A 21,867-nucleotide genomic window follows, 5' to 3' on the forward strand; every position below is an offset into this window, starting at 1 on the left:
AGGACCAAAGAAAAGACAATCGTATTCATAGGGGTACAGGAGAGAACAACATAAAACAAAATTAAAAGTTATTACTTAAATTTTCTCTTAGCTGAGTGAGGAGAATTTTAAATATAAATGGCACTATCATTAACGACAATACCAGATAACAATATACCAGCAGCTGCACTGAACATTTCACACACAGCAACTTGTTTGATCATCACAACCCTAGAAAGCACACACTATAATTATGCCCATTTTACAGATGATCCTTAGAATAAGATGAGTGTATATTCCCAGTTTGCCTAGGACAATGCTGATTCACTCCTGTGGTACATCAGTAAATGAATGAAAATTACTTGAGGCACCATTTCGTTCTCCAAAGTGTTAGAATATGGACAGTAAATTACATGATGACCCTACTTTGAACCTAAGACCACAGCTGGTAAGTCACAGAACTGAAACTTATAGTCATATAAATCTCCAAAGGCTTTCTTCTTATTATTACACCAACTATGTAGAGCCAAAGTGTTTATCGCATCAAGTCACAATTAGTGAAAAGTGGTCATTCCAAAAAATCCTGCATTTCAAAGATAAATGAACAAGTCTACATGCATTCGGTAGAAGCAATCACTTAAAAAACAATAATTCATTACTTAATTTAGTAAGTAAATAATGCCCTAGACTTATTCTCCATAACATTTCATGACAAAAAAACAATTTATATACACTCAAGTTATAATTAATGTACAAAAACAATGAAAAACCTGTTTTTAAATATACAAAGAATTGGGCAGAAAATAGTCAAGGAAGTACTTAAAGACACTCTTCAGGGGCGCCTGGGTGGCTCAGTCGGTTGAGCATCCGACTTCGGCTCAGGTCATGATCTCGCAGTCTGTGAGTTCGAGCCCCGCTTTGGGCTCTCTGCTCACAGCTCAGAGCCTGGAGCCTGTTTCAGCTTCTGTGTCTCCCTCTCTCTCTGCCCCTCCCCCACTCATGCTCTGTCTCTCTCTCTCTCTCTCTCTCTCTCTCTCTCTCTCTCTCTCTGTCAAAAATAAACATTTAAAAAAAAAGACATTCTTCAGCTGATTGCGGAATGAATCAAAATTTAGACTTCACAAATACAAAAGTAAGATACTGAAGGACCGGCAGTGGGCAACAAATCAACTTCAAAAATCAAATTATAGATGGCTCAGTCATTAAACGTCCTGCTCTTGGTTTCAGCTCAGGTCATGATCTTGGGGTCATGGGATCAAGCCCCATGTTGGGCTCTGTGCTGAGAATGGAGACTAATTAAGATTTTCTCTCTCTCTCTCTTTCTCTCTCTCTCCCTATCCTTCTCTCTCTCTCTCTCCTTGCTCCTCTCCTACACTTGTGTTCTCTCTCTTAAAAATAAAAAAATTAAAAAAGAATTTAAAAATCAAATTATATATAAATTGATTCAGAAAATATTGTGTCTGGATGAAATGTGCATGTTCTATTTCTTGGAAGACGATCACTGTGTTTAACTTCTCTACTGCATCAACAATTTCAGTGCTGGGGCACCTGGGTGGCTCAGTCAGTTAAGCAATCGACTTCAGTTCAGGTCATGATCTCACTGCTCATGGGTTCAAGCCCCAAGTTGGGCTCCGTGCTGACAGTTCAGAGCCTGAAGCCTGTCAGATTCTGTGTCTCCCTCTCTCTCTGCCCCTCCCCCACATTCACTCTGTTTGTGTGTCTCTCTCTCAAAAATAAACACTAAAAATAATTTATAAACAATTCCAGTGCATATCAGCTAAAAGTTTTATGAAGAATAGGCAGAAGAGAGTGAAAGTGATGAGGGAAACAAAGGCAAGAGAAATGTAGCCTAAATTAAATTTCCTTACAGCTTGCAGGCCACTGATACATACCTGAAACATGCAGAGCGTGACCTTCCTCAAGAAATTCATGGCTGCCTTACTTCCCTTGATGCTTTTGTTTTATTAAAGACTTAAAGTAACCTTATCTTAATAGCAGCTAGCCCCTCAAGGTCCTGAAAGCCTTGCTTCCAAATTCCTTAGAAACTTACTTTATCTCTATCTCCCTCCCTCCACAAACTTAAAAATATATAATCGGCCACCTCCTCACCACCCCAGTGCAGCTCTTTCTGCCCACAGGTCCTGTCCCGTGCTTTAATGAAATCACCTTTTTGCACTACAGACGTCTCAAGAATTCTTTCTTAGCTGTTTCCTCAAGAACCCCATCAAAAGAGAATGTGTGTGAATTGCTTTTCCTATTTTTCACCGAGGGAACTCAATAAATAATGTCTTGTAGCAGGATTCTAGCAGAGTCATGATACCGAGGTTTTTCTTTCCAGGAAGCAACTCTATTCCTGCCGGCACCGCTCAGTTAGGTTTGTACCCAAAGAACTGAGCCCTGAACGCCATGTGGCGTAGTTTTTAATATATTTTTTACTTCTTTGTTCCCCATATATGGTAACACAAAAACATGCAGTCTGATTAAGTGGTCTTATGTTACAAACTCTTGAAGGATGTTGTCACTTAAGCATATAACCAGGTTGCCTTGAGGGTTTTTTTCCTTTCCTTAGGGAGGGGACCCTACCATAGTATCATTTGCAGTGTTGATAAATGAACAAAGTTTTAATTAAATTATCTGAAGATATAAAAAGTATATTAGCAGAACAAAAAATGTGTATATCTTTCACATTACAGAAGAAAAACAGCTAAAGAAAACATTAAAAAGATAAAGAAAACAACATGAAGATAACATAAAAACTGAAGAAAATAATAAGAAAAAGAAAAGAGGTAAGAGTCAGGAAGTAATATAAAAAGACCAAACACAAATATGTTTAATAACAAATACAAATGATTAAACCACTGTCTAATTAAAGGAAAGCCTCTCTGACATTGAATAATAAATAAATAAACAAATAAATCCCATAAGTAAACAAATCTATCTACAGATGATCTAAAGCGAAAGGTTAAGAAATATAAGGGGGAAAAATGATAAGAAAAAGATGTGTAAGGAAAAAAAGTGATGTAAATGACATTAATGGAAAAGAAGAAAGGCATGTGTCAGGGACTGTTTGCCCAACCAAAATTCATACTTGACTGATTGACTTAACACTCATTTTATGGGGCATGGCAATATTCCCAACTTCCCTCGCAAACAGGAGAAGCCACAGAATGAATGAAAGAGAAGTGGAAGGTACTGGGAGAGGTTTCTAGGAAAGCTCCTTTAAAAAGAGCTGAGTACCCTTTTACTTTCCCCACTTTCCCCCTTTCCCTGGCTGGGATGTAAACATAATAAATGAGTGTCCATCTTACAACCATATGCTGACCTCAAGGATAGAAGCAATTCACCAAGGATGCTAGAGCAGGAATATACAAGGAGCCTGTGTCACTGATGACATCATGGGACTACTCCACCAGCCCATGGGACTACTCCCACCACCTCTTGACTCTTACTTGAGAGGGAAAACAAACAAACAAACAAGCAAAAGACTATCCTGTTTCAACTACTCTTCAGATCTCTGTTTCTTGCACTCAAAACAACTCTTAATTGATACAAGATCATAAAATCAATATAAAACAAACCAAAATCCAGCGTGAAAAAAAAAAAATAAACGTGACGGAGAATCACTTTGCTCACTGATTGAATCCAACATGAATATGCGTCATAAATTTTTCTGTGACAATAATATATCAAAATGTTTAGAGGCAAAGCTATAGGAAATACAAGGAAAACTTACAGGATTTTAATTATACTGAGAAATATAAGCAAACTTTTCTGGATCTTTGAAAACTCAAGTAAACAAAACCATTAGGTAAGAAAACGGAGGTTCTAAAGAATAGGGTAGAATTAATGAGGCTGCCCTAAAACACATGTATATGAAAGTGTTTGTGCGTATGTATTTCAATTGCCTTATAAATAAAAACTCATGGTTTTTTTTCAAAAATTGATTATATGAAAATGTTTAAATATTTCGAATATAGACCTTAATTTCAAAACATAATTCAATAAATAAAAAAAATATGAAATTAGATTAGATTGAAAAAATATATCAACATTTGGAAGTCACTCGCAGTAATTCTTTGGTCCAAACAGAAATCAAAATGCATGTTACATATCATAAGAAATATGAAAGTAAAAATAATATGCATCAGAATCCACATGACATAGCTAAAAATATATTCAGAGGAAAAGTCATTGCCTTAAACATGAAAGAATGAAAATAAATGTAAAGCATTTAATCCAAGGATGCGGATAAAGAACAGCAAAATTAAGACAGAAGAAAAAATAGATCAAAGAAGCAGTAGCAAGGATAGCACAAGAAAATCTTTGGGGGAATTACCAGAAAAGTACTCAAACATGATTGCTCAGTGCAGTTTCTGAAATGTCAGACACAACTTAAATCTCAGTTAATACGGGAAGGAATGAATGAAATTGTGGCAACACATATGAGCATCACAGAGAGATACTAGAAACAGCCATTGTATTTACTGATATAAAAGCCAACAATGTGCAAAATTAACAAGTAGAATGTAGTATTAGCAGTGTAATACATTAGCAGTATAATTTGTATCTTTGCATATTCAGGTCAATAGTTAGAGTAGGCAAGTTTTGTTGTTATAATCAGAAAAATACAACTCCAAAATCATGGATGGCTAAATCCTATTTCCTCTGGCATCCTCTTTAAAGTAGAACATTGCATCCATTTCTTTCGGGATAATATCTCTTAGTCATTAAAACATGTGTAACCTCTTACACCTATTAGAGCAAGCAATTACCAGATGTAATACTGCATTTATCTTTTCTCTAGGATCCCAAGGATTTCTCTCTGCTTTCAAAGCAATTTCCTCTCAGAGGATACTATTATTTCATACTAATGATTCAGAGCCCTCACCACCTCCTCAGAACGCAAGGCAAAAATAAAGGGACTATGGCAAATTAACCAGCGTAGGGAGTCAATGATTGTTTCCAATTCCATGTTTCTACTTGAAAAGCTCTCCTTTACCAAGAACTCTCTGCACCTTTAAAATGGGGAAACTTGCACCCACTTGAAAGTAATATTCCGGGAATTAAATGTTGTGACATATGTCAAGCTCCCAGCATTAATAATTAGGTGGAATTCTCCCTTTTCCCTCCCCCGTAGCCTTTCCTACCTCCTACCTCCTACCTCCATGATTAAAAAGCTCCCTAACCAATCCGCATTTACACAGATTCTAAAAGAGGCACTTAGGGAATAAATGTCCAAGTGTGGCAGTGATATATTTTACTTAGATACAGTGTGCGACACTGTGTCAACTGAGAGCTTAGACTGTCAGCTTATTCCTTTGAGAGAGAAGTCATGGGGCATGGGAGGTGGCATGTCTATTATCACCTTAACCCTGAGAAATGTAGTCCCTGCAGGCAGTGGCACATTCTGGTACCAGAGGATCAAAATCCCGCTGAAAGAAGTTAATTTCCAGTGTCCTTAGCCTACTCTTAAATCACCATTTTCCACACTGGTGAAGAAAGAAATGTCGCGTGTTTCATCCAAAGTAATTAAAAACACCAAAGCCCAAATTTAAACCTCATACCTATGATCTTCCTCTGAACTTGGAACATTAATTCTCTTTACTCCTCACTTGGAGATTAACCACACTCTGCCTGTTGTCACCTACTGCTTTTGTACTATTTTGCGCCTTCTGTGATTTAACCTGGAGCGTTTTATTGTCTGTTCTTTCCAACCAAACCATGAACTTCCCCCACAGCACCTGACATAACGTATTCCTCGTTTAGCAACAGCTCAAGAAAGAGATTGTTTTTCTTTTTTTTTTTAATTTTTTTCTTTAACGTTTATTTATTTTTTGAGAGACAGAGAGAGACAGAGCATGAGCAGGGGAGGGACAGAGAGAGGGAGTCACAGAATCCGAAGCAGATTCCAGGCTCCAAGCTGTCAGCACAGAGCCCGATGCGGGGCTTGAACCCATGATCTGTGAGATCAGACCTGAGCCGAAGTCGGACGCTCAGCCGACTGAGACACCCAGGTGCCCGAGATTGTTTTTCTAACTAATAACATTTTCCATTCAATACAGCATGAATTTTTTAACAGTTTGGAGTTGGGTAAGAAAAGACTTAATTTGAAAGATTTGTGGCAAGAGGGGAAGGTTTCACTGCAATAGGGAAAAGTGACCGTTACAATGGGGAGGCTGTTCCCACCAGTAGATGTGCAAGCATCTTTGTGTTAGGACACAAAGAGGTTTATGAGGCTGGAAAGAAGCAGGTGTGGAGAAGAGGGGTGAATAGAATGCTTTGGTCTGATAGTAAAGGGGAAACCGTTCTAGCAAAGGGCTGTTAAGGAGGGGTTGTAAGCTGATTTAGGATGAGGGACACTGAAGTTCAGCCTGGGGAAAAATACAGAATCTTAACTAAAGTTTTCTTAACCAGCATTTCATTCCCAGTTGATCAATGGGGACACACTAGTTTAGCTAACCATTTACGAAGCAAAGAAAGGGGATTGGAGGGTCTATGTCTGGCCTTGTTACAGGTGTCCCAGACCCACAAGGGGGCATCCAGGAGTCTGATCTGAGCCACATGGGAAACCATGGTTACTGGCAGTAATCTGTTTCTCGAACACAAAGACGTGATTAATTTCCCTGTTTTCCCCCCAGGGCGCAGGCAAGGTTCAGTGTTGTCACAGGATACAAAAAGAAAAGGGGCAACTTCAGCCCTTTAGGAATTTGGAGACTAAACAAAGAGCCCAGGAAAATTTACACACATAAAAGAAAGAGGCATAATTAAGAAGGAAAGAAGGAAGACAATTAGCATTAATGGATCAGCATTATCTCATTTAGTTCTCTGATGATGCAGGCACTACAGTCCTCCTGGTTAACAGAGGACAAAAGAGAAGCCTCGGGGTATCCACAAACTCACAGAAAGGAGGGAGCAGAGCCAACTTTGGATCCAGATCACTGACTGCCAAGGTTATGGTTCATCCGTGAAAGTTTCAAATAATGAATGAGCTCTGGGAAGGTCAGGAAATACCTGGGAGTTTCGAAACTCTGTCTCATTTACATAGGACTAAAGGGAAACCTTCAGACTTTCGGACTGCAATGAAGCAGAATGGCTACCCCCAATGAGACGGGCCTCAGTGACCATCAAAATTATCTCTACGAGTTTCAATATTTTGGCCAGAATTTTTATTCCAAAGCTTATGAACTTCCCTTTCATCATTGTAGAAAAAACAATGTATTTGTTCAAGGACATAAATATTGAGGAGGGAAAGCGTTAACAGTAGGCAGAGAGAGAGAGAGAGAGAGAGAGAGGAGGCAGGCTGAAGCAGCAGCGGGTTTGGGAGGGAATAAAAAGGATGAATTCATTCCAGACCTGCCCGTGGGAGGAGCCATGAGTGTGGCGTCTCACAGACTTTCTGAAAAGGTCCCAATAGCTTCTAAGGTTCCAAGCTTCTCCATCATTTGGTTTGCTGAAGGTGAAATCCCTGTCCCAGGGGTAACTCTTTTCATCTTAGGAAGGTGAAGATTAAAAAAATAAATAAATATCCCTACCATATAATCCCAAGGGGGAGGTTGCTGATACGAGAATGATTTTGAGCAAAGGTTTTCACAGTAGAGATGAAGAAGGGGACCAGTAAGCCAGGAAAGGTGACCTTCATCTAGAAGGAGAAGAGGCTGAGTGAGGTGCTGTGCTCCAAACTGAATGTTTGACAGATATATCAGGATAGGATAGGGGAGTCTGGAGAGGAGGACTGGGCATGTACCAGGGACACAGGTGGACCAGAAAAAGAAAAGGTGAAACTCTCCCAGACACCACTTCCTTACCAAAGGCCCATAGCCTGAATGTGCCCCAGGAGCATGAGGAGTAAATGATACTTTGTAAAGCAGTTTCATAGCAGTTTGTGCAAACTTCTCTCTTAAATATCTCCAAGTCTTTGGGGCACCTGGGCGGTTCATTCCATTAAGCAACCAACTCTTGATTTTGGCTCAGGTCATGATATCACCGTCATGAGATCCAGCCCACGGAGAGCTCTGTGCTGGGTGTGGAGCCTGCTCAAGATTCTCTCTCTCTTCCTCTCTCTCTCTCCCTCCCTCCGTCGCTCCCTCCACCCCTTACCAGCTCGAGCGCGCGCTCTCTCTCTCTCAAATAAAAAAATAAAAATAAAAATATCTCCAAGCCTTGGTCACATTTTATGGAGATGCCCCACTCCAGGACATGTTGCATTCTCAGGTAAAAGAACTAAATTGAGACCCACTTCCCTAAAGTCAAAAAGGCAGAATGAATTACTGAACCACCCACAGGCAGAGAAAATCTAAGGGATGGAGTTGGAGTTCTACAACTCATTTCCTTACCTGGAAATTCTTCTTTCCGACTCTAGTTGCATATTTTCTGAGGAAGTCAAGTCTTAAAAGCCTGATCGAAACTGCGTATCTAGGTGTCTCCAAAATGACTTCCTGGTGCTGAGAAAGAAAAAACAAAACTCTTTGGAGGCCTAAAGATAAAGATATGGGCAACTTCCCTCCCTCTCTGGAGCTACGGGTGCCTAGAGGTTCAAACTTGGTAGCGAGAAAGCAAAGCCCAGAAGTGAGGGGGAGCGCGCAGGGGTCCCAGGAGCTCCAGAAGGGGCCCTGAGGGCCAAAGACCGGATAATTAAGACAGCAGCAGCCCCGAAATGAATGCCAAAGGCAGGCAGCAAAAACCACCCACTGGGAGTCTGATGCTAGAGATTGCTGTCCTCCTAAAGCAGGGTTTCTCTTCCCTGGAGGCACATTCGAATCACCTGGGGAGATTTTAACAATCCCAATGCCCAGGCAGAACCCTAGAACAATCTAATCAGAACCTTAGTCTCATAAGCATTAGTATTTTAGAAAGCACCCTAGGTTATTCCGATGTGCAGCCAGGACTGAGGAATCCCTGCCCTGGGGAGCCATGAACATGTAAATTACAGGGCTTTTTTGGCGAGGCCTCCCAGTTTCTACAGGGAACATAGAGATTTGAGGCTCACTTTATTGCAGTCTGTTAGTAAACCATTTACTAAGGTTTGTGTTAGGGAGGTGGCTAGGTGGGGAATGCTTAGGCTGCGTCTCATGATGTACCTTGCAGACCAGAGCTCTCAAAACAGGGTAGAGTCACTGTACAGGTAACTGACTCGCCAGCACTACTGGGTAGACAAGGCAAAGCTTCTCTGCTGCGCCACCACAACAATTTTTATTGTTAACGGGCTAACAGCTAGTTAATAAAGCTAAAGTACTGACATTTTTAGCTGTGAAAATATTTTTCTGTGTTTTCTTCTAAGGGCTTATAAGAAGGCTTGATCCATCCCAAATTAATGTGGAGCATGGTGTGAGATAAAGGCCCAGGCTTTTTCTTTTCCACGTGGATGTCCAGTTTTTTGGCATCATTTGTGGAAAAGACTTTTCACTCACTGGGTTATTTTGGTGCCTTTGTCAAAAATCAGATACCCATATAAATGGAGGTCTATTTCTGCCTATATGAAATGCTTCGTTGCTCTATTCATCAGCCATTATTTCGTTTTCACATTGTCTTGATTTCTGTAGCTTTATGTAAATTCTTAACCTCCAACATTTTCCAGTTTTAAGAGTACTCCGGATAGTCTAGGTTCACTGCTTTTTTGTATATTTGCATCAGTTTCTCCACTTCTACCCAAATAACTCGATTTGATTGTGACTGAAATTTCATTGAATCCATAGCTCAATCTGGGGAAAACCGACATCCTAACCACACTGAACCTTCCAATCTCTGAACTGGGATGGCTCTGTGTCTTTATTAGTTTCTCTCAGCAATATTTTGCAAAAGTATTTCACATTTTTTTGTTAAATATATTCTTAAGAATATTAAATTCCTAAATTTGAAGAATTCCAAAAAATTGTAAATGAAAATGTTTTGTAAGGTTTTTTTGTCCAACCCCTTCAACTGATTTTTAACTCCCCTTTAGGGCTCATTATATAGTTGCCCACACATGTACTTCTTTTGGTCATATTCCTTAACTATTTTTTTCTCTCATCCTTTTCCTTTTAATGACTTCAGAGTTTCTTACCTGCCTTGTATCTCACTAATTCTTTTGGGGTTTTTTTTTTTGCAATTCAAAACATTTTGTGCTTTTTCCCAGCTACTTATTTTTATATCCATTTTTCTTTTCTTTTTTTAAAATATAATTTATTGTCAAGTTAGCTAACATATTGTCAAGTAGCTAACTAACATACACTGTTAGTGTATACAGTGTGCTCTTGGCTTCAGGAGTAGATTCCCATGATTCATCACCTACATACAACACCCAGTGCTCATCCAAACAAGTCACCTCCTCCATGCCCATCACCCATTTTACCCCCTCCCCTGCCCCTTCCATCAACCCTCAATTTGTTCTCCATTTTTCTAGTTGATACACCTTAAACTTTTAGCTCTTCTCTACCTTCCTTTTTCTCAAAAGCTACCTCCCTCACTTGTAAACATTTAGCACAAGGGGGGGTATGAAGGATAGATTTTAAAGTGGCCACCATGATACCTGACTCCTGGAATTTATGCCTTTGTGTAATCCCCTCATCTTGAGTGGAATGAGGCTAAGGTAATAGGATGTATGCAATTATATGTATGTGATTACATAATAGTGTTGAACCCATCTTGCTATAATTTCTCCTCCCTTTACGAGCTTTGAAGGAAAAAGGTGCCATGAGTTCTACCATTACCAAAAAATGAATTTTGCCACAGCATGAGAGACCCTAGAAGCCGATCCTGTCCAGTTGAGCTTCTGGTGAAACCCCAATCCTGATCAACACCTTGATCTCAGCCTAATACAGTTGGGCAAGAAGAAAGACTCAGAGACTAGACTGTCCATCTTCATGGATTGTGATGTATTCCTTTCACCCCAGATCAGACTCTGGAATTTCTGCTGCCATTTTCCTGTTCTGCTGTAGCCACAAGCCAAGCAATAATCCACTTGGGCAATGTGTGCAGGAGAAAAAGGCACAACTAGAAAGCTTCCTCTCAGCCTATCCCTGTCCATGGCCCCTGGCCCTTGCCTGTTCTAGATTTCCCCTCCCACTTTCAGCCATCATCACATTGTGACCCAACCAGTCTTTGACCCACATCTAGAAAGTTCTCACGGAGAAGTGCAGAGATTGTAAGTGTATATAGCTCAAAGCATTTTCACAAGTGGAGTATCCTCGTGTAACTATCACACTGACCAACAAACAGAATATGACCAGCATCCCAAGGGCTCCCTTCTAGTTCACTCCAGTCACTACCCACCAAAGGTTTCTTAGCTTTTAATTTATGTAAATGAAATCAAACAGTATGTGTTCATTTGTGTCTAACCTCGCTATAAGTCACAATAACAACTATAAGATTTATGCATTTTGTCACTGATAGTGTCAGATCGCACATTCTCATTGATAATATGTTTTCTGTGGTATGAATACACCACAATCTATTTGTCCACTTTTCTGTTGATGAACACTTAGGTAGTTTCCAGTTAGGGGCAATTACAAACAGAGGTGGTCTATTCATCTTTACACTTTTTGATTAACATACATGCTCATTTATGTCTGGTATTTTCTTAGCAGAAAACTGCTAGGTCATAGAATATGCATATGACCAGCTTTATATTTTTTTTTCAATGCTTATTTATTCTGAGAAAGAGAGACAGACAGAGCGTGAGCAGGGGAGGGGCAGAGAGAGGGAGACACAGAATCCAAAGCAGGCTCCAGGCTCTGAGCTGTCAGCACAGAGCCTGATGTGGGGCTAGAACTTATGAGCCGTGAGATCATGACGTGAGCCGAAGTCAGACACTCAACAACTGAGCCACACAGCCGCCCCTATGATCAGCTTTAGATAATGATGCCAAGAAGTTTTCCAAAGTGCTTGTACCAATTTACATTGCCACAGGAGTGTATAATAGTTCCTTATCCTACACACCTTTACCAACACAAGGTATTTCCCCTCTTTATCATTTAAGTCTTTCTAGCAGGTGTCTTGTGGTGTCACTCTAAGTCCTGTGATCCATTAATGCCTCTCTCATTTCTGTGGAATCTCTAGGGCTAGTTTCAGGTGAGGAGGTAGAAGTCATATGAGAAGTCTAGGTTAGAGAACCAGGAAGCTGACGTGTAGTTCCCATCAAAAAGTCAGCAGGGTTGAGGCCCAAAACAGTTCATGTTTTAGTTCAAGTCCAAAGGCTTTTAAAGACCAATGTTCCAGCTCAAAGCAGTCAGAGAGTAGTTCCCTCTTATTTATGGGAGAATTAGCCTTTTTGTTCTATTCAGGCCTTCAGCTGATTGGATGAAGACCACCCACATTAGGGAGGGCAATCAGCTTTACTCAGCCTACAGACTCAAAAGTTAATCTCATCCTGGGGCGCCTGGGTGGCTCAGTCTGTTGGGCATCTGACTTCGGCTCAGGTCATGATCTCGTGTTCCATGAATTCAAGCCCCACGTCGGGCTCTGTGCTGACAGCTCAGAGCCTGGAGCCTGCTTCAGATTCTGTGTCTCTTTCTTTCTCTGCCCCTCCCCCACTCACACCCTGTCTCTCTCTCTCTCTCTCTCTCTCTCTCTCTCTCTCTCTCTCTCTCAAAACATAAATAAGCATCAAAAAAATTAAAAAAAGAAAAGTTAATCTCGTCCAAAGACCTAAATATGAGACAGGAAACCATAAAAATCCTAGAGAAATACACAGGCAGCAACTTCTTCGACATCAGCCATAGCAACTTCTTACTAGACAGTCTCTGGGGGCAAAGGAAGAAAAGCAAAAAATGAACTATTGGGACTTTATCAAGGAAAAACCTTCTGCACGGTGAAGGAAACAACAAAACTAAATCAACAAAACAAAAGGCAGCCTACAGAATGGGAGAAGATATTTGTAAATGACATAGATGATGAAGGGTTAATATCCAAAATCTATAAATAACTTATCAAACTCAGTACCCAAAAAACAAATAATGCAGTGAAGAAATGGGCAGAGGGCATGAATAGACACTTTTCCAAAGAAGACATCCAGGTGGCTAACAGACACATAAAAAGATGCTCAGCATCACTCATCAGCAGGGAAATACAAATCAAAACCACAATGAGATACTACCTCACACAGGTCAGAATGGGTAAAATTACCAACCTAGGAAACAACAGATGTTGGTGAGGATGTGGAGAAAGGGAAACACTCTTACAATGTTGGTGGGAAGGCAAACTAGTGTAGCCACTCTGGAAGACAGCATGGAGCTTCCTCAAAAAGTTAAAAATAGAACTACCCTGCCATCCAGCAATTGCACTAGTAGGTATTCGCCCAAAGGATACAAAAATACAGGCTCAAAGGGGTACATGCACCTCAATGTTTATAGCAGCATTATCAACAATAGCCAAACTATGGAAAGAACCCAAATGTCTATCAGCTGATGAATGGATAAAGAATATGCAGCATATATATATATATATATATATATATATATATATATTGCTCAGCCATAAAAAAAAATGAAATCTTACCATTTGCAATGAAGTGGATGGATCTAGAGTATATCATGCTAAGCAAAATAAGTCAGTCAGAGAAAGACAGATACAGTAAAACCTTGGTTTGCGAGCATAATTCTTTCTGGAAACATACTTGTAATCCAAAGCACTTGTATATCAACGTGAATTTCCCCTAAGAAAGAATGGAAACTCAGATGATTCATTCCACAACCCAAAAATATTCATATAAAAATGATTACAATAGTGTAATATAATACAAAATGATAAAGAAAATATAAAGAAAAATAAATTAACCCACACTTACAGTTGAAAACCTTCATGGCTGGTGCGAGGGAGACAAGAGAGAGGAGGGTTATCGTGTAGGACGACTTTCACCGTCACTAATGGAATCACTGCTATCTGTGGGCTCAGTGGAATCTTTTTCTTTTCATGCAACTTGAGCAAGGAATCTATCCAACGACACTTGCTTTTGCCGCCTTTTGAGGATTTCACAAAATGTGACATTGCATTGTCATTAAACAGATTCATCACTCGCACTGCTACAGCCTCATTCGGGTGGTGCTTTTCTACAAAATTTTTAACTGTTTCCCACATTTTACACATCTCCCTAATCTCATTGGCAGTGATGGGTTCTTCTGCCTTTTTCTCCTCCTCCTCGGCAGACACAATCTCCTCCATAACCTCTTGCTGTTTTTCGCAATGCAGAACCATCAGTTCATGGGTGGTCAGCTCCTGGCCATGTTCCTCCGCCAGCTCTTGAATGTCATTCACCTCCAATCGCGTGGTCTTCCCCAAGAACACAATTTCATCGACAGCTTGCTGCTCCTGTTCGTGAGCAAGACCCTCTAAGCTGTGTCCAAGAACACAATCAGGACACAGTTTTCTCCAAACAGAATTGAGGGTTCTCTTGGTGACCCCGTCCCAGGCTTTATTGAGGATCTTGAGGCAGTTCCTGATGTGGAAATTATTTTGTCCAAAACGCTCAGAGGGTAAGATTTGCTCCTTCAGTCACCTTGAAGCATCACTGAAATAGTGCTTTGGTTTAAATTTTTTTTAAGTTCAAAATGACTTTTTGATCCATGGACTGGAGGTTTTGAGTGGTGGTGGGAGGAAGGAACTTGACCTTAATGAACTTGAATTCCACCAGTAAGTCATCTTCAAAGCCTGGAGGATGAGCAGGAAGATTATCCATAATCACCAAGGCTTTGAGTGGCAGAAAATTTCTTCTAGAAGGCATTTCTTTACTGCAGAACCAAAGACCTCATTGATCCACTCAATGAACAAGATACGAGTGACTCAAGCCTTGCTGTTGGACCTCCACATAATGTCTAACTGGCTTTTCTGCACGTTGCATTTCTTTTTTTTTTTTTTAATTTTATTGTTTATTTATTTTTGAGATGAGAGAGACAGAGCATGAGTGGGAGAAGAGAGAGAAAGAGGGAGACACAGAATCTGAAGCAGGCTCCAGGCTCTGAGCTGTCAGCACAGGCCCGACACTGGGCTTGAACTCATGGACCACGAGATCATGACCTGAGTCGAAGTCAGAGGCTTAACGGACTGAGCCACCCAGGGGCCCCACGCACATAGCATTTCTTGAAGGCTTGTGGATTCTTGGAATGATACACAAGCAGGGGCTTGCCTTTGAAATGCCCGCTTGCATTAGCACAAAACAAGAGGATGAGATGGTCTTTCCTGGGCTTGTGACCGGGCATTTAATTCTCTTCTGTAATGTAGGTTCTCTTTGCCATCTTTTTCCAATAAAACGCCATCTCCTTGCAGTTAAAAACCTGCCCTGGCAGGTAACACTCAGGAACCATGAGCCAACTCACAGCCTCTCAGTGCTCACAACACTATGGATGCCACTTCTCTTCTTTAAGTTATCAAACCATCCCCTGCTCGCCTTGGATCCTTCTTCATTTTCTGTTGATGTACCTGGCAGTTTACTTACAAGGTCAGTGTACAAGGCCTTTGCCTTCTTGCAGATAAAGCTCTTGGTCACAGTATCACCTGCTAGTTGCTTCTCATTTATCCAAACCAGAAGCAACTTTTCTACATCTTCCAGAACACATGGCCATTGCTTTGATATTCTCATGACTCCATTTGCAGCATCTAGCCCCCTTATTTCTTCTTTCTTCTTTAATATTGTGCAAATGGTTGACATAGACTTATAGAATCTTGCAATTTCAGCCAATCCTATACCTTGTTTGTACTTCTCAATGATTTCCTTCTTCTGTAATCACCTCCTTCGCACTGCCTTTCCTTTCAACGTTTTTCTGCATGGGGACCATTGTATACACTTGCACGGATGTTGACTACAGTACAGTATTAATTAACTCTTGTCGTATACTGTATTTAATGTAACTGGCAATAAAAAGGGCCTCTATCTGCAGGCAGCCTGACCTAGAACGAAGCAAAGCATTCCTAAGCTTACTCTTGTATGGAAAAGCAAAGGACTGTCCATAGGTGATTTGAAGTGACAAAAAATACTCTTCTGCCAGTTGTGGGCACCTTCCAGTGTTCTGAAAAATCACTGATTTCTGCCACCCACTGTGGCCTGAGACCAAGCATCGGAGCATAGGAGACAATCACCCACAATCCCACAGCGAGAGAAAGAGAGGGAGAGAGAGAGAGAACCATTGGCTCCGTTGTGACCTTGTGACATTAGGCATCACGTACTACTCATATTGCAATACATCACTCGTTTATCAAGTTAAAATTTATTAGAAATGTTTGCTCATCTTGAGGAACACTCACAGAATAAGTTACTTGCAATCCAAGGTTTTACTGTACTATATGATTTCATTCATATGTGAAATTTAAGATACAAAACAGATGAATATATGGGAAGAGGAAAAAAGAGAGAGGGAAATAAACTGTAAGGAACTTTTATTTTTAATATGAAATTTATTGTCAAATTGATTTCCATACAACACCCAGTGCTCATCCCAGCAGGTGCCCTCCTCGATGCCCATCACCCACCCTCTCCTCCCTCCCACCCCCCATCAACCCTCAGTTTATTCTCAGTTTTTGAGAGTCTCTTATGGTTTGCCTCCCTCCCTATCTTACTTTTTTTTTCCTTCCCCTCCCCCATGGTCTTCTGTTAAATTTCTCAGGATCCACATAAGAGTGAAAATATATGGTATCTGCCTTTCTCTGTATGACTTACCTCACTCGGTATAATACCCTCCAGTTCCATCCTTGTTGCTACAAAAGGCTATATTTCATTCTTTCTCATTGCCACGTAGTACTCCATTGTGTATATAAACCACAATTTCTTTATCCATTCATCAGTTGATAGACATTGAGGCTCTTTCCATAATCTGGCTATTGTTGAGAGTGCTGTTATAAACATTGGGGTACAAGTGCCCCTATGCCTCAGCACTCCTGTATCCCTTGGGTAAATTCCTAGCAGTGCTATTGCTGGGTCATAGGGTAGATCTATTTTTAATTTTTTGAGGAACCTCCACACTGTTTTCCAGAGCGGCTGCACCAGTTTGCATTCCCACCAACAGTGCAAGAGTGTTCCTGTTTCTCCACATCCTCTCCAGCATCTATAGTCTCCTCATTTGTTCATTTTAGCCACTCTGACTGGCGTGAGGTGGTATCTCAGTGTGGTTTTGATTTGTATTTCCCTGATGAGGAGCGACGTTGAGCATCTTTTCATGTGCCTGTTGGCCATCCAGATGTCTTCTTTAGAGAAGTGTCTATTCATGTTTTCTGCCCATTTCTTCACTGGATTATTTGTTTTTTGGGTGTGGAGTTTGGTGAGTTCTTTATAGATTTTGGATACTAGCTCTTTGTCTGATATGTCATTTGCAAATATCTTTTCCCATTCCATTGGTTGCCTTTATTTTTGTTGATTGTTTCCTTTGCAGTGCAGAAGCTTTTTATCTTCATGAGGTCCCAATAGTTCATTTTTGCTTTTAATTCCCTTTCCTTTGGAGATGTGTCAAGTAGGAAATTGCTGCGGCTGAGGTCAGAGAGGTTTTTTCCTGCTTTCTCCTCTAGGGTTTTGATGGTTTCCTGTCTCACATTCGGGTCCTTTATCCATTTTGAGTTTATTTTTGTGAATGGTGTAAGAAAGTGGTCTAGTTTCATTCTTCTGCAAGTTGCTGTCCAGTTCTCCCAGCACCATTTGTTAAAGAGATGGTCTTTTTTCCATTGGATATTCTTTCCTGCTTTGTCAAAGATTAGTTGGCCATACGTTTGTGGGTCTAGTTCTGGAGTCTCTATTCTATTCCATTGGTTTATGTGTCTGTTTTTGTGCCAATACCATGCTGTTTTGATGAAGTAAGGGACTCTTAATGATAGAGAACAAACTGAGGTTTGTTGAAGGGATGTGGTTGGGGGATGGGCTAAATGGACGATGGGTATTAAGGAGGGCACTTGTTATGATGAGCACTGGGTGATATGTGTAAGTGATGAATCACTAAATTCTACTCCCGAAACCAATATTATATTATATGTTAACTAACTAGAATTTAAATAAAAATTTGGAAGAAAATAACAACAAAAAAATGGAACAAAAGTTAATCTCATCCAGGAACATCTTCACAGACATACTGAGAATAATGTTTGGCCAAATGTCTGGGCACCTCACTTCCCAGTGAAGTTGACACATAAGGCTAGTCATCATACCATATTAGCCTGTCATCTTGTCTATGACGATTTCTTTCAACTGTGTATACTATTCCATTACATACATGTGTATGTATAGATGTATATATATACACATATAGACACACCCATGTATGTAATGGAATACACACATATACACACATGTATTTACCGTCATACTTAATATAAATGAAAAATGTATTATTTTGTTTAATAGTGTGTTTGTGAGTTTCATCTATAATGTGTTGTATTTGCTACAAATTATTCATTCTCATTGATGTATACTATTTCATTGTGTGACTATGTGGAAATTTATTTATCCAGTTTACTATCAATGAGCATGTGGATAGTTTCCAGTTTGGAGCATCTCACTGATTTTGTCATTGTGAATTTTAGGTTGCTTCTAATTTGTTTCTAAACAATATCGCAAAGGCATTTTTTTGAACGTCTACTTGTACACACAGGTGAATATTTCTCTTGGGTAAACACAGATCAAAATAAAAAAAAATGATCCATCTGGACCATGAGTGGAGAGAAAACAACACAACCAGAAAGTTCTCTTTCCACTTATTCCCTGTCCATTTTGGCATCTAGTATTTTTCTCTCTCTTCACCCTAAAGTCCCACAAATGTGGGACCCATAAAGTCACCACATGATGACTAAACAGCTTCTTCCCTTTCCCAGAAGTTTCTCACAGATCTTGTTTTACAAATTTGTATTGAAGTAAAACATATCTATAGAAAAGTGCATACATTGGGGCGCCTGGGTGGCTTGGTCGGTTAAGCGTCCGACTTTGGCTCAGGTCACGATCTCGCGGTCCGTGAGTTCAAGCCCCGTGTCGGGCTCTGTGCTGACAGCTCAGAGCCTGGAGCCTGTTTCAGATTCTGTGTCTCCCTCTCTCTCTGCCCCTCCCCTGTTGACGCTCTGTCTCTCTCTGTCTCAAAAATAAATAAACGTTAAAAAAAAAAAAAAAGAAAAGTGCATACATTTTATGTGTGCAGTGCAACCAAATTCCCCAAATTAAATACACATAAGTAACCCTGATAGAGATGGAAAATTACGAGCAGTAAGAAATGGAATGATGCATTATAGGTTCTGTAATTTCAACTTTACTGGATACTGCCCAATTGCTCTTCAAAGTGACCATGTCAGCTACCTCTCACAGAAGTGAGAAGGTATACCCATTTCTTCTCATCCTTGTCAATACTTGGGGTAGTCACACCCTGGTTTTCCCTATACCAACAGGTAAAAATTTTGTGTTATTGTTTTAAGTTGCTTTTCCTTAATTTTTAATACGGCTGGGCATCTTTTCATGTTTATTTGCCAGTCAGAATTTTCTTTACTCATTTTGCTGTTGGTTGTTGTCCTGTGTATTTTTTTTTAATGAATTTTTCTCAAGTTTATTTATTTATTTTGAGTCAGAGAGAGAGACAGAGACAGAGCATGAATGGGGCAGGGCCTGAGAGAGTGGCTGACAGAGGATCTGAAGCGTGTTCAGCAGAGATCCCGATGTGGGGCTCAAACCCACAAACCGTGAGATCCTGACCTGAGCTAAAGTAGGATGCCCAACCTACCGAGCCACCCAGGTGCCCCAGTTGTTCTGTTTTCACTTTCCCTTGGGAACCCACGGCTTATCCACTTTTCTAGACAGCTCCTTCCTATTTGCTGTCCCTTGTTACTGGACCACAGTGGATCCGCTCCTTGGTGGACTATAGATCACCGAGAATGATTCCCAAAGTCGGGTCTCTCTGAACAAGGGAAAGCTGGCTCCTTTTATTAGGGTTTAGAATAAATATTCCAAGGGGGATTTTAAGATTGTAATGAGGCTGTGACACTCTCTGGCACTTTTTGAGTCTTCCTGCAGGCATCTTCCTCAAATGTTTCTTTTTCTGTTCCAGCAGGTCATTAGTTAGATTCTAAAAGGTAAGGTTGACAGTTCAGAAAGTCAGTCCTGAGTTCAGGAGGTCAGTCCTGAGCTCAGGGGATCAGGCCGGTGCCAATTGCTATCCCTTCAGTATAGACTTAATATCTTCTCATCTATAACTCTCTATATTCTTCTTGGTCTGGAGAGATTATGCTAAAGTTTTCCCAGTCAATTTCATGGGGGCTACAGTTTTTTATGATCATCACTAAACCCGCTTCTTTTAAGACTAGGTGTCCATAACCAATGGCCACCTGTATTTGGAGCATTTTCCGTGAAAGTAGTCAGGCAGTTATGGTTGGTTTCTTTTTTTTTTTTTTAAATTTTTTTTCTAACGTTTATTTAGTTTTGAGACAGAGAGAGACAGAGCATGAACAGGGGAGGGGCAGAGAGAGAGGGAGACACAGAATTGGAAGCAGGCTCCAGGCTCTGAGCCATCAGCCCAGAGCCCGTCGCGGGGCTCGAACTCACAGCCTGCGAGATCGTGACCTGAGCTGAAGTCGGACGCCCAACCGACTGAGCCACCCAGGCGCCCCAGTTATGGTTGGTTTCAATACAAGCAGCTTTTGTTGTTTTACACCTGGCCTGTTACCCTTGCTTATGTTAACTTCGTGCCTCAATAGCCATTTGATATGTGATGCAAATCAGTGTACGTTCCGGTAAAGGGACCAAATGTCTAGGAATTTCTGAAGAGATGAGTTATTATCTCATTTCCGTCACCAGTTGTGGGATCTTGGGCAAGTCATTTCACCCCTGGGTAAATCTCCTCTAGGGTACAATGAGAACATACAGAAGCGTCCCCTGCCTATCTCACAGAGTTGCTTGGATATCCAATGAAAGAACAAGGTGATCAGAGGATTTACCAGGCACCGTTTCCAGGTACATCACCAAGAGTCACAGCTTATTGACAAACACAGACCCCAGGCTTTTCTGAGAAGTGCCCTGCGAAAATCTAGAATAAATACAAATGTGCCATTTCCCCCACGTTCATTGAAATAATGTGCAGGCTACTAAGTAAATGGTTAGGAGAGTATTGTAAGTCAGAAGGCAAGCGCAGCTGAGGCAAATGCATAATTATGATTTGATATCAGAAGATCCAACACGATCTGAATTAATCAGTCTGCTGTTGAGTCCAAGTTCCTGTACTGTTGAAGCTGGAGCAGAAGTGGGAGTCCATTCTGGAAGTTAAGGAAAGCATAGCCCGGCAGGGAGGCCTGTCTCAGGAACCACGTGGATCGCTCGGGGTGGGGGGTGGGGGTGTCTCAGACCTGCCCTGGGGTCGAGGCCCCGCCATGGGCGGGCGGGACTTGGGGGTGAAGAGGCTGTGTCGGCTACTGGATCATAACTGCTGAGGAGAGAGCAGCACAAGGATCCTCCCTGGCGTCAGGCAGAGCTCTTCAGGGAGGTGGGCTCTGGGAGGGCTCCGTGCCTCTGCTCAGCCGAGCTCCTGCCAGAAGCCTTAGGAGCCAGAGCAGGTGCAGAACTGCAGCTGCTGGCCAGCTCTCAGAGGGGAGCTGGACTCTTCGTGGGCTGCAGGAGCCAGGACAGCCAGGCTCAACTCCACCCGAACCATGCCAGCCAACCTCACGGAGGGCAGCCCCGACTCCAAGGGCTCCAGCGGGACCACGCAGACCCCGGATGCTTCCCCAGCCCTCTGCACCGAAACGGTGACTTTCACTGAAGTGGTGGAAGGGGAGGAGTGGGGCTCCTTCTACTACTCCTTTAAGGTAAGTTTCCTGCTTTCCAGTCTGAACGGATTTTAAATGAGACAAGTAGAATTTAAGAGACCCAGTTAAACTATCATTGCCAATACCGTGAATGGGTATAGTTTGTTTTCCCTACCGAAAAGAGTAAAAGGAAAAAAAAAAAAAAAAAACAACCAATGAGCTAAGGCA

At 41.1% G+C, this 21,867-nt stretch overlaps 1 protein-coding gene and 1 long non-coding RNA gene across 4 annotated transcripts in view; one reads left to right on the forward strand and one right to left on the reverse strand.

The window, feature by feature from the left end:
- Window positions 1–21,867, reverse strand: part of LOC123383948 — a 59,547-nt gene that overhangs the window by 34,091 nt on the left and 3,589 nt on the right. The window contains exon 1 of one of the 3 annotated variants that reach the window (XR_006594391.1): window positions 8,313–9,514. This is a non-coding gene — a long non-coding RNA (uncharacterized LOC123383948). Of the gene's footprint in view, window positions 1–8,312; window positions 9,515–21,867 lie in introns of those variants that run through there. The other 2 variants (XR_006594390.1, XR_006594389.1) reach the window with 2 other exon arrangements.
- NPSR1 (neuropeptide S receptor 1) overlaps window positions 21,290–21,867 on the forward strand; it is a 152,885-nt gene continuing 152,307 nt past the window's right edge. Inside the window, exon 1 of the mRNA XM_011280501.3 lies at window positions 21,290–21,699. Within this exon, the coding sequence (XP_011278803.1) occupies window positions 21,544–21,699 (156 nt within the window). The 5' untranslated portion in view covers window positions 21,290–21,543. The remainder of the gene's footprint in view (window positions 21,700–21,867) is intronic.

Source organism: Felis catus, chromosome A2 (genome assembly GCF_018350175.1).
Source record: "Felis catus isolate Fca126 chromosome A2, F.catus_Fca126_mat1.0, whole genome shotgun sequence".
NCBI classification, from domain to species: domain Eukaryota; kingdom Metazoa; phylum Chordata; class Mammalia; order Carnivora; family Felidae; genus Felis; species Felis catus.